This window comes from Nestor notabilis, unplaced genomic scaffold, assembly GCF_000696875.1.
Source record: "Nestor notabilis isolate BGI_N333 unplaced genomic scaffold, ASM69687v1 scaffold4945, whole genome shotgun sequence".
NCBI classification, from domain to species: Eukaryota; Metazoa; Chordata; class Aves; order Psittaciformes; family Psittacidae; genus Nestor; species Nestor notabilis.
This window is the reverse complement of record NW_009928685.1, coordinates 26,323-41,171: the sequence shown is the minus strand read 5'-3', so window position 1 is coordinate 41,171 and position 14,849 is coordinate 26,323. Positions and strand designations below refer to the sequence as shown.

The window sequence follows — 14,849 nt, the reverse complement described above, 5'->3', positions numbered from 1 at the left end:
CTACACAAGGGTTTCACCAGTGGGAAACAAACTGGACTTACACTGAGCTATAAGCCCATCCCTAGGGTCTTAAGTTGCTGCCACTGTTGGCCTGGACTTCCTTCCCTTGCTGCACCCTGCTGCTGGCTCCCCTCTTGAGTTTATAACCCAATCTCCAATCCCATCTGGGTCAGTGCACCAGTGTCACTTGGTAAAGATGTAAGAGCCAGGTCCCTGCACTGGAAAGTCTCGGCAGGGAAGGGACGGTCTCTGTATTCCGGGGTACCTGATCTAGCAGGGCCCAAGTCACGGTGTAATGCTCAGGCACAACCATTGTACATCTAAACATCAACAGCCTTGAAACTCTACCTTTCCTGTTCTGCAGCAGTAAAGGATGAATGGACCTGTACAGGAAAAGCATATTTGGATAGAAATCATGACCTTTAGAGAAAAAGACTGCAGCACCTGAATGATTGCTACTAGAGGGAATGCCTGTTATAGTGAATTTTGCTTAACATCCAAGAGGGGAGTTTAACGCCTTAAGGTAGAAGGTTCATCAAAGAGCTGAGGAACTACATCATTGCTAAATGCTGTGCTTTCATCAGCAGGAAGGGCACTGCTGCTTGCAGCATGAGACTGAGAAAACTGGTATTTGGACCTCTCTAAGAAGCAACTGCTGGATCCCAGCGCTGCTCCTGGGCTGCAGAAGAAGGCAAGTTCTTGGCATTCATGTCTATTCCCTTCTAAATCTTGCTTGTGTAGAGTAAGCACCTCAGGCAGCAGTGGCCTCCCTAGTGTTAGACCCTGAAGAGCTATTCTGGTGTTGGCCACAAAAGATTCACATAGCTTTACTATTTCTACTGCAGTAAAACAAACAATCAAACACAGAGTAACAGCTGCAGCCTCCAGCTTTCATAAGGAAGAAATGTCAGGCTGTAGCAATGTTTTCAAAGCTTTTCTCTATAGAGGTCCAGTCATTCCCTGGGAGGAAGAGACTAGCCTTGGTAGGAATTTATCCAAAAACTATGGAGTCAACATGGCTTCTGCTCGCTCATCTTCCAGTGCAGAGAGAACTGATCCTTTTGGTTCGACAGACACAGGTAATGTGAATCCCAAGGGCTCTGCTGTGCATTTAGTGCAAACTGGTTAGGAAAGAAGCTTTTATTCTCCCTGTCGGTGACAACAAAAAAGCTGGTGTCCTTTCTGCACTAACCTCCCTGTCCAGGAGTGTAACAGGGCTTAACACCATGCAGCAGAGACACTCTATCCTTGGAAAGACGTTAACAGTAGATGTGTCCCAACCTCTGGGGCCCCAGAAGGTATTCTTCTGGAATGCCACATAGAAACACGCTTCTAAAGCCCTGACTGAGTTTCTTGACTGACAGAATCTCCATGCTGTTTCTCCATGCAAACTGGGGCAGCCCTTTATAAAGACAGGATCGGAGATGTGGTATTCACGTAAAAAGAAAGAAAAAGGAGCATTGAGAGACAAAGCAGCAATGGTAAACAGCTTCCAAAGTCGCCCGTGTAATTAGATAGATGCTGCAGAGCTGTCATGCATGTACCCTGATAGTCCTTGTTACTGAACAGTAAACACGTTTTAGCAGCATTTGCCTTAGTGGTTCACATGTCATGGCCTAAGAGATGAGTGCGCTGAATTACTGGCATTATTTGGAACTTCCCAAGAACTAGCAACAAGGAGAAAATAAGGATATACTCCCACCATACAAGAGGAGGTGTTCTCTCACTCCAGTTTGCCACATCTGGCTATGCCACTAGGAGTCTCAGCAGAGAGCCAAAGGGCAGAGTACCTACCAAAGTGCACAGCAACCCAAATCCACCAAGATACTTCAGGTCTAGCTTGCAAAATCACCAAAAAAAAAAATAATAATGGAGCACTTGCATATCCCTCTGTAAATCTGACCTCTCCTTCTCATTCCTATCACAAGAAACCTTCATATGTGAGACTTGCAGCCCAAGTCTGTGAAAAGCTCATATAGACAAGCATGACAGTTACACTCTAGAATTTCTCATGCTAGTTTATAACCCAACCCTTCTCATCCCTGCATTTGTACAAGGGAAAGAAGAAACAGGTAAGAACACAAATGAGATTGTACAGAGTATTTTCCCCTAAATCAATAACATTTATACATTTTTAAGAAATCTTCATTAAAAAATATTAAGCATTAACAGTTCTACAACATAAACAAACAAGTACAAATTCCATTGCCTACGAAAGAGTTCATGTCTCATCAGAAGTGGTAGTCCACAACTAAATGTTTTAAAGACAGCCTTGATATTAGTGTCTTTGCTGTATTAAACCCTTGGTACTTAAATAGTTACAATATCCAGACAGCACGAAGGATGATACATAAGCATGAAAGTGCAAGACATAACTTTAGTCAAAGTGCCTACTGGTCAAACTGGTACAAACTATGTTCAGAGATCGAGGATAAACCAGACTGAGAGCAACTGAGACCCTTTTCCTCTCATTTCCATCAGAAGTTCTCACAGGTAACATCAATCCAGGCTGAAGTGACATCAGTTCCAAAGGGACATACATGAGAGGAGAGGCCAAGCCCATGTCTTGACGTAAAACTGATCCTCATTTTCTCTGCGTAATGCCAATTAATCCACAGGTTTTGCTCTGAATATCCGAGCAGAGAGAGAGAGAACAGTAACTTCGATGCCACATTCTATGGAGGCAAAGTCAGCAGCTTAACAGAAATGCAGCACTTAAGAGCAGGGGGTACAGCGAGCCCTTGTTAGCTCCTCTGGAGTCACATTCCCCAGCTGATTTATTGATTCCAGCCATAAAAGATGACTATGAGGAGGTTAAGTAACACTTCTCTTCATTGGAAAAATAAAAAGATTATCCTCACAAGTATAATTTTTCCCTTCCTGTTTGTATTATTTTACTATTTCAGAGATAAAAAAATCTTTTACAATATCAGCTCATTATTGTGTTCACTCCCTATAAAGGCAAATGAAGTTTAAAAGATCATGTCACCAGAAAGGGGTGGGATGGGGGCACAGGCAGACCTTTTATTAAACCCTTAAAGATTTCTAACTCATTTTGCAAGTGAAAACAACAAAACCCATAAAACTCTAGCGAAGGAGATCTGTCACTGAGATCAAGCAGATCCAAACTCCACCATCCATTTTTCATACTTCTCCAGGTCTGCAGCAGAAACAGATTTGGAGATTTTCTTCAAAGCCAACTCAAAGTCCCCGTTGGTAACTGGCATTTGAAGCTCCTCTTTAGAAAGCGCACGAATCTCTTCTGGAGTTAAGCCGTTAATACGTCGTCTCATTGCCATTAAAGAGGCATCCCTGGAAATACAGGATAACGTATGGGAGCTAATTGCTAGCAGCATGTGCTGTAAGCCTATGAATTTTGACTGTATTCTCTTGCTAGTAACCACTGGCAGGAACACTTAAGAGAGCATTTATTTACCCTAGAAGATGCAGTTCACATCTTTCTTGGCTTCCATGTTCCCAGATCATTACATTAATTCAACGTAAAGAATGCACTGGCACCAAAACCCATTTAAGCATATGGTAAATGTGCAGAGATAATTAAAACTATAAAACTGAAAACCTTTTACAGTGATTCATAGAGCTAAAATTTTGCAACTTCAGTGCAGGAAAGGGCAGGGTGGGAGCAGAACTGCACTCCAAGACTTTCAGACTTTTTGTTTGTTTTTTTCACAGTAGACTGGATTTTGCATCCCCATGCTCTTAAATTTCAACCCTGTCCTCACGATGTATCCCAAAAGTGGATAGCACGTGGATCTGCAAAGGGCAGAGCAGAAGGCATCAGATACGAGTGTCACGTGGGCCCACAGGGCTAAGGCCATCAGTGCCTGTGGCTCCTCATGCTCTACCTGCTCCGTGACTCCTCCCCAGCTCGGATGCTGCCAGCGTGGCCCACTGGCATGGAGAGCTCTGCTCATTTCTCACACCATGGCCCACATGCAGCCTGCAATTACATTTTCTCTTTCCCCAGGTTTTTCCCAGCGAGGGATAACACAGGCCTCAGGGAGAACAGGTAATTTAACTATCGCACTGTGTGACACACACCAAATTTTCAAAACCATGGAGTCATTTCACAATTTCCACAAAGCAGCAGGGGAAATAAAAAAACATCCCAAGCCACGTTCTTAAAGGATCAGTTTCTCTTGGCAGGGATCCTAACTTCATAAGGGACAGAGACTTCCTTACGGTAAGTTTTCTCAAATACCTGCTCTACACCAGAAAAGGCTCATTTGTCAAAAATTGAAACAATTTGTGGGAACAGAATAGAAATAAATTCAATACTAATGCTATGAACTATCTGTATCACCCTTTGCACCTAGAAGGTTCAGGCAGAAACCAAGACTGTGCTGCACTGGGGGCTGTCCTAACATATAGCATATAGAAGCCCCACAGAAATATTCTATGAAAGGTTCCTTTGCATCACAAAATTCTAGCTCTTAAATTCATGGGATTTAAAAGCAAACAAATAAACAAAAATCCAAACCTGCTCTGCACTACATTAACAAATGCAGTAAATGCAGCCAACAAGATTTGCTCAGAGAATTTTTTTGGTTTTGGATCCAAAAATACTTAACCACATCTCAAAGAAAGACTCCATGGTCTTTAAACCACTCCACGTGACAGTAACACGTGGTTCCAGCACTGGGCCTCAAACACAATCTCTGTTGGCTTCACCTGCAGTGGGTATTACATTTATCACACAATACAAACAATGACTTTCCATGCATATTTGCAAAATAAGGTGAATGACATAGATACCTGCAAACATTAGTGATGTCAGCACCAGAATAGCCTTCAATCTTCTCAGCAATTTCTTCAAGGCTGATATCAGGATCTAGTTCTACTTCCCGAAGATTAATCTTAAGTAGTTCTGCTCTGCCTTTTGCTATAACATAAAAAACACTTGTCTGAAGACTTGCAAGAGTAACATTAAAAAACATAGAAACACAACTAATATTTTGTCATAATAAGTACAATCAAAAGGATTTAGTATGAGAAAAGGAAAGAGACAGAACAAATCACAGTAAAGTGTGCAATCAAACAATGAAAAGTATATGGTTAAAAGCAGTATATTAAAGCAGCATGCTCTAGAGAGATATTGCTAAGTCATACATCATTAAAAATTTCTGTTATGTCTCAGGTGACGAAGCATTTGGTCACACACGACCCAAGGGCACAAAAGCACAATCCTACAAATGTCTGCTTCTTCTCACATCCCTTTGGATTCACTCACTGCTCAAGTGTTTGACTGCATATTGTTCACACAGTTTCATTAGAACCACAATGAGGATTCTATTAACAGAGCTTCAGACAGCACAAACCCCCTAACAATAGGCTGAACTTTAAACATATGTTTAAGCACTTTACCCAGTTGGGACCCAAGAAAGCTGCTGAAGCCTGACAGAAAACAGATATATTGCTACAGTAAACATATATTAATATATTTACAATACAAGTGTCCTGGTATCCCACTTTCAGACCTAGATGAAGTGTGCATGCACTGACAACCAGCTGGGTAAATGAGCACTTACGCAGCCAATTAACCATTTTTCTTGTAGAGGGCATGTGCATATGTGCATTTGGGTACAGATGTTAAGCAGCCTAGGCTTGTAAGAGGGAATCTGCATCTGACAGCTTAGGCCTCAGTGTTACTCTGCACAAGAGTGGTAAAGAAGAGAAAGAATGCTCTCCTGGCTTTTTCTGTACAGAAAAATATGCCAGCTCAGCACCTTTATTTCCAGTGACCAATTTTTATGACCCAGAAAAGATGACAGTCACAACAGAGGAAGTAGCAGTAGGAAAGGCTAGAAGTCTTAAGGAAATTTCCACGTTTTATTTATTGATGTCCCTAATTAATTTTTTATTTCTTTTAATTGGGGGGGGGGGATACAAAAGAAATTAGAAAGCTTGTCTAAAGCTGCTGGGTTTGCGTGCTTTGCAAAACTGTCAAGAATATAGTCATCAATCACACACAACTGGCACTAGCCATAAAATGGAGATTTGTCATTTACAGAGCACAGTGTACATATGGCACACCTGCAGAGAGCATCCTGTACCAAAGAACATTCTTCTAATCTTTGCTATGGGGCTAAGCAAGTCCTTGCAGTATTTTGAAAATGAAACACAGCAGAACATATACTTTCATCAAATTACACAATATACAGGTGTGTGTATATATATATATATATCGTATCATATCACTTTTCCAATTAAAATGCCTGACCACATCAGATCACACAGCACAGTTATAAATGCATCACATAGATTTGCCCAGAAAAGCTCAACATTCTTATTTACAGAATAGATGCAACAGAACATCAGACTGGAAATAAAACTGTAGCACATCTCGTATGTTGTCCAGCGTGTAATACAGTGTGTCAAAACCAATCTGGTTTAATTAGAAACAAGAGCAAGAGCCAATAGGATTTTAAACTAATTGGTCATAAAGACAGGCATCCTGTTAGGAGCTGTTACTGCCTGTAAGCTGCGAAGACAAGCTGTGGAACTATTAAGTGTCCTTATACCTGCTAAACTCAATCACAACCGCTGTCACCATGAACACGCATCTTGTTATCTTGAGTGCTCATGCAGGGAGATGAGGCATCCACTGTACCAAGAAACAGAGCTACGCAAACTTCAAGGGATAGGAATCTCAAAATTAATAGGACAGGTGAATGACAGCTAGGTAAGACAATACAAGCAAGGATGTCTTAAGGCAGGAAAGGCATCAGACTGCTGCATTCTGAGTGACTTGAAGCACAGTCATAAAGGCAAGCGAGCAGTGATTTACAGTGAACTATGCTTGTAAGTGAAAATTCATGGATCCACTTCTTTGCATTTGTCTGCAAGAGCATGGAGTGTATTTGCAGTATTTGTGAACATGTCCAAAGGCTGCCTTTGATGATCACTCAAGGACTGACTGCTAAACATTTAAAATAATTCCAGGCTCATTAAAACTAACTCTCTTTCAAAATGTAAGAGCCCATCAATGAATGGGCTTGCAATGAAATGCTGCAGCTCTTTGTTGTTAAGCCCCCGAGCAAGTAGTTGTTTGGTTTTTTCCTTTCTCTCACTCTCTTCAAAAATAAAGCAACCCGGCCAAATGATTAACCCCCAAATTTCACTGCTCATCACAAAACCATCAAGATTCCTCTCAACAGTCCTGCATTAACACTAAGCTTGTCTTGCAATGGTCATTTTAAAGGAAAATGCTGATAGCAAACATACCTGTGGGCAAAGGTATATAAATCCTCTTCTCCAGTCTTCGTCGGAGAGCTTCATCAATATCCCAGGGAAAATTTGTAGCAGCTAATACCATAACCATCTTGGAAGGGTCATCACTTTCCAGAGCACCACCTACCCCTGCAAGCACAATAGTTTAGAGTAATTTCACTACATAGGTCTTATTGAGATGCTTGCTAAGAAACACTGCAGACAAACATTACAAAAGCATGGTCAAAGCTAAGCAACAGCTCTATATAGTCCTAGTGCCCCTTTCCAAACTTCCCATAGCTTAGGTGTGACAAGGCCATCTGTCACAGAGAGGGGGACAGTTCATTCTTCTGCTGAGCCAGAGGAGGGCTTTCTGTGAAACTGCTAATGACACAGTCCCACTGAAAATGCTCTCTCTGTCAAACCCAGCCATAGAAGAAACAGGAATCACTCCCTGGCCTCCCAAATGATGACTGCAAAGTAGTTACCACTTTGAGGCAAAAAGCTGCCTACCCTGAGTTTACCACAATGAACCTGCACATTTGAGGACACCATAAATAGTAGTTAAATAACAGCTGCATTACAGAGGTGGTTATCAAATCACTACACCATACAATATTCCTCAGATGCTCATCCTCGTTATGTGCTCCTGCACAAACCAGGTACTAAATCTGACTAAATTAGCTGCCACCACAGAACAGAGCAAAATCAGATCTCACAATGGGGTCCCTGAGCTGGAGACTCTAGCAAAGGGGAGAAATTAAAGACCTGTATTAAACTGCACAAACCTCCATTATCTGCTTCTTGTAGAGTCTGTGTCTCCTGAATCTGAGTTTTAAATTTACCATCAAAATATCCATTTTAGAAAAAATAAAGCCAAACACCCTTTTCAGTTATCTGCCTTCGAACACTCCAAAAATGCACTACTCTCAAGCTCTGCCTTCTTTTTCCCCTATCCATAAAGCCAGGGTTTCCAAATTGCTCAAGTTCTTACATCCCCACCTGTAAAGAAACAGCACCCCAGCCCCAAACTTGGATCTAAACACTTGTTACCGTCCATTTGCACAAGCAGCTCAGACTTGACTCTGCGACTCGCCTCATGTTCATCGGATGTGCCTCTGCGGCTGCAGATGGAATCGATCTCATCAATGAAGATTGTTGTTGGAGCATAAAACCTCGCCTTTATTCAAATGGAAACATCACCATTAAGGCTGCAGCAGCAAGGACAGGCTCTCATCAGACCATAGCCCAGTTTCACTAGACATGCTATACACAGATTGTCCTTGCCTGTCACAAGAAAATAACTCAAGATTTTGATTTACAAAAACTGTCTGGCATATGCTGAAGTTTATACATTTTGAATTGTATTCCTTGAGTCAGGGGTCTTTCAGAGCTGGTTGGCTTTCCTTATCAACCAGTCTTGCAAAGGGGAAAGGGAACACAATCACAATGCAGGCAGTTTTCATGCCCAGGTTTTTGTGTTGGTGAGGGGTATGCATAGGGGACAGAAGGGACCTCAGCCTACCTCAACAAAGACAAGCTTTAACTGAGAGTATTGTAGAGGTGCAATGAACCCAAAGAGGTGAACGACTCTTCAGTATAGGTCCACATGGGCATGTCCTTCATATACCCTGCATGACAGACTGCACCCTCAACTTCACTGAGAGGCTTGTGCCCATCATTCAGAACAGAAAGAGACCTAAAACATGCATTGCTTGTAGAATAACAGTTCCAAATCCCTTCCAATTTCAAATCTATTTCCTATGGGCTTGTTGTCCCATAACCAAATAAGAACTGAATTTTTGTCAAGGTCACAACTCTCTGTTTAGGCTGGGAAACGTTAAACGTGGGTGATGAACCATTTCCTTCTTAGTCCTGAACAACATGAGAGAAACGGATGGAGACACGGATCATGTTTTTCTAACTGATTGAGGGAGTGTCAGTTCAATGAACTCTGTGCTTCCAGCATGCTACTGGAGGGGCAGGAAACCAAGAGAGATGTCCTTTCTCGCCTCAGTGATCCCCAGATCACATCATTGAAGACATACCATTTCAAACAAGAGGCGGACCAGCTTCTCAGACTCGCCCCTGTATTTAGATGTCAGGGTAGAGGAAGACACGTTGAAGAATGTTGTTCCGCATTCTGTAGCAACAGCTTTTGCTAGCATTGTTTTGCCAGTGCCAGGAGGACCAACCATCAGCACGCCCTGCAAGGTGAAAACAAAGGTAATGAACAACAAATAAAGAAACTTTGCAACTGGTACTCATACATCTCAGTATAATCCAAGATCTGGATTCAAACTGTTTAATAACATAACTGTCACCAGTGGAAAACAAAAGACAGGAATCCTACTTTCAAGAACAACGTGGAAGTGTTCTGCAACTTCTTTTTACCACTCTGCTGGAGCACAAAATCACAAAACCTGGTAACTGTTGCTGCACCTATCACCTGGGAAGTGGACAACAGATTTCCAGCCTTGCTCTGAATCAGAGACAGCCCAGACTTGAACTTAGGCCTTTCCCAACTCACGAGGGGCTACACAGGCAGATGAAGACAGTGAATTCTTCTTTGTGGAACAAAGGCCCCTTTGCAGAAACCAAAATACTTTTGCAGAAAGTTGTGTTCCCTCAGTAGAGCACTTTTCTGTAGGAAAACATTTTGCCAAAAAATCCTGAGGATCTGATTTTTACATTTAAGTATGCACGAGAGCATTCACTGAATACAATGGTTTGTCATACTGTTTAATCTCTCCATCTCAGTACTTCTACAGCCATAGTACTGCATCTTAGCAATTCCTGGCTGAAACACCATCCTCACCACACTGATGGGTGGCAGAAGAGCACTGCTATTTCTGTTTTACAGACAAGCAACTGTGGCTCATGTGGACTACCACTCAGGCCCACTAAAGCCTAATCTGAGCCTCAGTGATTATTCAGAAAGCTTTAAACTAGAAAACTGAACTACAGTTAAGCCCCAGGTTGGCATCTACACCATCAGACTGTCTTTCCACCTGTGGCCTATCTGAAAGACAGAGTAAGGAACGCAGATCCCTGCAGCTCAGCATGTTTACCCATCATTATGCAAGCAAGTTTTTAGGTAGACTCACAGTGCTCTCAGGACTCATATTAAGACTGTAGCACTGAGACTGGTTAATCGCTCGTGATAATATTTCTAAATACAGTTATCTTTATGGATAGTCTTCCCAACCCTTTCAGCAGCAGTGCTGCGGAGGGATGCCACTCTGTTCCATGCCTGCACAGCACTACAATAGGGCACTGTGATTTTAAGCATGGCATTATGAAAACGTAGTGCCCAAGCAGCCCGGAGTTCTTTTCCCCTCCCAACTGCAAGATCTTATTACATGCTAACACTTTCCTAAAGTAACGTTGTACTGTGTTGCAAGGGTAATCAAATTAGCTGGAATTAGAACTGCACATCATAATGTGCTTTTCAATTAATAACTTACATAAAATGCCGCAGCAATAAAATATCTGTTAAATGCAAGCCACATAGCAAATTAGATTTCATCTGTTCCTCACAAAAATTTACTTCAAAAAGCACAAAGAATGACATGGAAGAGATCTATAAAACCAAATCAACCGGGAAGACAATTATTCAAAAATGTACTATTCAAAAGCAATAGCCTCTCTGTACTCCATTTTCCATTAACTCTTAATACCTTTATTGCCATTTAACACTTAGCTAATGCAAGCTCAACGTACATTCATTGGTAAATTAAGCCAGAAGTGTTCACACACCATCCATACAGCTAACAGCCCAATGTCACTCCTCGGGCTGCCCAAGGCTTCCTAAGCTCCAGAGCAGCAAGCATAAAAATTAAATGGATTTTTTTTCTCCCCATGAACATTCAGACATATACTGTGCTTTCAGATGCTGCACAGTCATACTGATATTATAATAATATTGCAAGTACAACCCTGGAGTGGCTGGGTGAAAATTACTCAGCCTGTGATATGCAGGTCAGATGACTTACTGTTCTCTCTGCATTTCAAATGGTTTTATTTAGTATTTTGAAAACAAGCTGCACCTCAATTCAAATCACACTTGACCCCTGTGTTTGACAAACTGTGTTTTATGCAGCGCCTGGTGATACACGGGACTAACATAATTTTTTGAATATTGCTTTGGCCCTCCATTATTATGGAAGGTCAAATTCTGGCTGCAGTTACACATGCTGCTCAGTGCCCAAATCAAAGCCCATCGCTTTGCACCTCCTGCATTACTATTACAGGGAGCGTTACATTGCACGTGATACTGGTGGCATTACATATGCGCACAACACTAATGCAAAGCAGCCACACCAGGTGGAAAACCAGGGGAAAACCAAGCTCTCTGGGGATGAAGATGACAGCAATATCAGTTAAAAGAACTTGAGCTCTCAGCAAAACAAGATATGCATGGTTGCAAACAGAAACACATAGGATCAGGCTGCGCTCTCTCTCTCTCTCTGCGAACTAGGAGGCTGCCACTTACTCACTAGTTAAAATCCTTGACAAACACAAAGACTTCTTTATTCTTCCTCTAAGGCTGTTAATCCAAAGTATTTCAATAAGAAGCTGAAATGCACTGCAGGGAGCAAGTGTTTTGATGAAATCACTGCAGGGTTACTTCTTGTTGTTGTAACAATCACTAGCAGAGCAGTGGGAAGCACAGTGAGCAACTGGGCCTTCTTGGCACAAAACAGTTTGGATAAAAAGAAAGAGCAAGCCCGTGGACCCTCAGAAACCTATGGCTGCAGCTACACAGCACCTGCGTTGAATCAGGGAAGACAGCTGCCTCCTTCACACAAGGCACCGTCCTCTGAATGCAGGCACAAACTGTGAGGGCTGTCTTGGGAATTGTTCTCAGGAGAGTCTGGACATCCAAAACCAGATTTGGCTGCCTTTTCCCTGAATTATTGTCCTGAATGCCTAGGCTCAACAAATGCCTGCTGCTATACTGATTACTGCAAGAAACACTCTTCCCTTCAAAACTTCTCATCCTTGTAGCACAGTCAGAGGTCAACAGTAGGGAAAATACATGCTGTTCTGTGTGAAAAATAAATTCAGGAGAGTTACAGCTTCACAAGTCACCAGGGAAAAGGCTAACAATGAAGACTCTTCATGGACTCGTCAGAAATCAATTTGCATCGCAGACTGAAGAGAGGAAATAATCTTAAATTTTTTCCATGTCTACAACCACCTCGTTTTCAGAGGCGACACTGCTCAGTGGGAAAAGATAATCTCACACAAACAGATAGAGACTGTAACTCTTTAAAAGACCAGGCTGTCGTTTCTTTATCTGCTGCCACAACACTCAGAGACAAGGCCAGTGGCACTCTTCATGTTCCCTGCTGTCTGCTGAGATGCCTGCCTAAAAGACAGATGGCCACTACATCCTCTAGGCATGTTAACACATGAAAAAAGCATAGCAGCTCCTCACTCCCTTAAAAGTTTTTGAAGACTGGACAGACGGGGCCCCTGTATTTTATAAGGGTATAGAGATAACTTCTATGCCAGGAGGAAAAGAGAGATTCAGCTGTTCAAAAGACACCAAAATCTTACCCTACACTCATAACCCATGATATCTAGGCTCTGTCCAAGCCAATAGCTTGGTTAACCTTAAGATTAACCTTCAGGCCACTGGTACTGACCACTAAACCCCAAACGTAGCCTGGGGCTACATTTGGGCTGCCCCCTGCAACTCCCTAAAACTTCCATGAACAGCCCTCAAGCAGCCACCTCCCAGCTCCTGCTGTCAGCCTCCCCTTTTTCCAACTTCCCCTCTTTATTGTCCATAGACACCACAAGCCCCAAGAATGACAAGTCCTCCACTCATTAGCTCCTGCAGGGCTTTGTTTTGTAAATAAGCAGAATAATGGGGACCTGGGACTGGCTCAGGCTGGAGGAGGACAGCTTTGAGGGTCAGACCTAAGCATAAGTCAGATAACTACAAGGACCAAGCGAGAAAAGACGGGGCAAGTCTGCAAGTAATGCAAGGTCTGACATATGCTGCTGAAACTGCATACTAAACCACAGAAACTGCTCACTTACACAGCATTCCCTAAGCATGCCATTGCCTTGCAGACTCAATAACAGACAATTTACAGCAGTAATCCTCAGTAACAAGCAAGTCCTTGAGTTGTGACTAGTTATTCCCTAAACACGTGTAAATCCATCCCACAACAAAAGCAAGATAATTTTATCTTCTGTTCACAGAAATGCTCAACAACCTCCTCCCTTCTCTTCCATTTTAGCTCTAAGCAAGGCCTAGACTGGGCTCACCCCTGGTCCGTCAGCTAGGCCAGCTCACTCCTATACCTTTCCTGTTCCCCTTCCTGCAGCTCACTCTCGCGCTTGAATTTCTCCTACTCCAGCAGTAACTATGCCCAGCTGCAAGTGTAACTGCAAACCTAAATCATGTCTCACATTAGCCCCACCTCTCCTTCCTTCCTTGCACCATCCAGCCTGCAGTTTGCTGTCTGAGCTAGTTGGCACATGCAGAATAAAACAGTGCAAGGACTGCTTTCCTCTGTGAAGTGTTGAAGAGTGGCCACCATAATCCGCTGTCTGTTAATCACTCCTGCTTCTGTCAGGATACCCTGTATGTTTGCCCACATGTACAGGCTGGCATACAGAAAGTGTGATGATGTCAACAAGCTATGACTGCGTAAATACAAAAGAATTACTATTTAATGTGAAGCCTGCATACACTTCCAGCTGTTTCTTTCAGTGCATTTTACAGAATCATAGAATGCATAGGGTTAGAAAGGACCATGAATCATTGAGATGATTTCATGAAGAAATTCTTGATCTTTCCCATTTGCCTTTTCAGGCATCCACACATATTACAGCAGCACAACTACAGCTTGCCATTTACTAAAACACCAAATAAATTCCCACCTTCCAAGGTCTTCTGATCCCTTTGAAAAAATCAGGCATCCACATTGGAAGAACAACAGCTTCTCTTAATAATTTCTTGGCTTCTTCCAAATCTGCTATGTCGTCCCTGTGCAAGATGAAGAAACTTGTGTAAGATTCCTGTACAACACTATTTCTTCTATTTTTATACAAGAAAAACAGAACAGCCTTTCACTTCATACCATCTCTTTTAGCATGCCAGTATATGCCTCATGAGAGCACTCCTATAATCCGGTGACCTAAAATTGAATCCACTTTTGGAAGGTAAGGAAAAAATCATTTGCAACTCAAGTTACCCAGGGCTGCTTAATTAAAAATTGTTTTGAACAATGTGAACACCGAAGTGGTATCTTTAAAGTTCTCTGGAGTGTACTTTCATTTCAGTAGTACCTGTAATGGATGTACTGCACATTACATTAGTTAGCAACAAAAGCTTAACTGTCATCAAATTAATAAACTGTTAAAATCAAAAGACCTTGATTTGCCTATCTGTAGAAGATTATGATAGCTCCCTGTTTTAAGAGTTAGAAGAAGGATAATTTCTCTCCTTCACACTAACAAAACCATTTAAATTGAGAAAGTCCCTCATACCAATGAATGCTTGGATTCCTTGACACAATGTCCCTTTCAAGAGCTTCGACCAAGTCTTTGTCGTAACCCGCTCCATCAAATTTTGGAATTTCCCCATCACCAACTTC

At 42.2% G+C, this 14,849-nt stretch overlaps 1 protein-coding gene across 1 annotated transcript in view; it reads right to left on the bottom strand.

Annotated features, from left to right (window-relative positions):
* Positions 1-2,757: 2,757 nt before the first annotated feature.
* KATNAL1 (katanin p60 subunit A-like 1) overlaps positions 2,758-14,849 on the bottom strand; it is a 30,359-nt gene continuing 18,267 nt past the window's right edge. The window contains exons 4-10 of the mRNA XM_010014622.1: positions 14,743-14,845; positions 14,134-14,239; positions 9,279-9,437; positions 8,284-8,410; positions 7,246-7,380; positions 4,777-4,903; positions 2,758-3,312 (exon numbers count right to left, since the gene is read on the bottom strand). Coding sequence (XP_010012924.1) covers positions 3,114-3,312; positions 4,777-4,903; positions 7,246-7,380; positions 8,284-8,410; positions 9,279-9,437; positions 14,134-14,239; positions 14,743-14,845 — 956 coding nt within the window. The 3' untranslated portion in view covers positions 2,758-3,113. The remainder of the gene's footprint in view (positions 3,313-4,776; positions 4,904-7,245; positions 7,381-8,283; positions 8,411-9,278; positions 9,438-14,133; positions 14,240-14,742; positions 14,846-14,849) is intronic.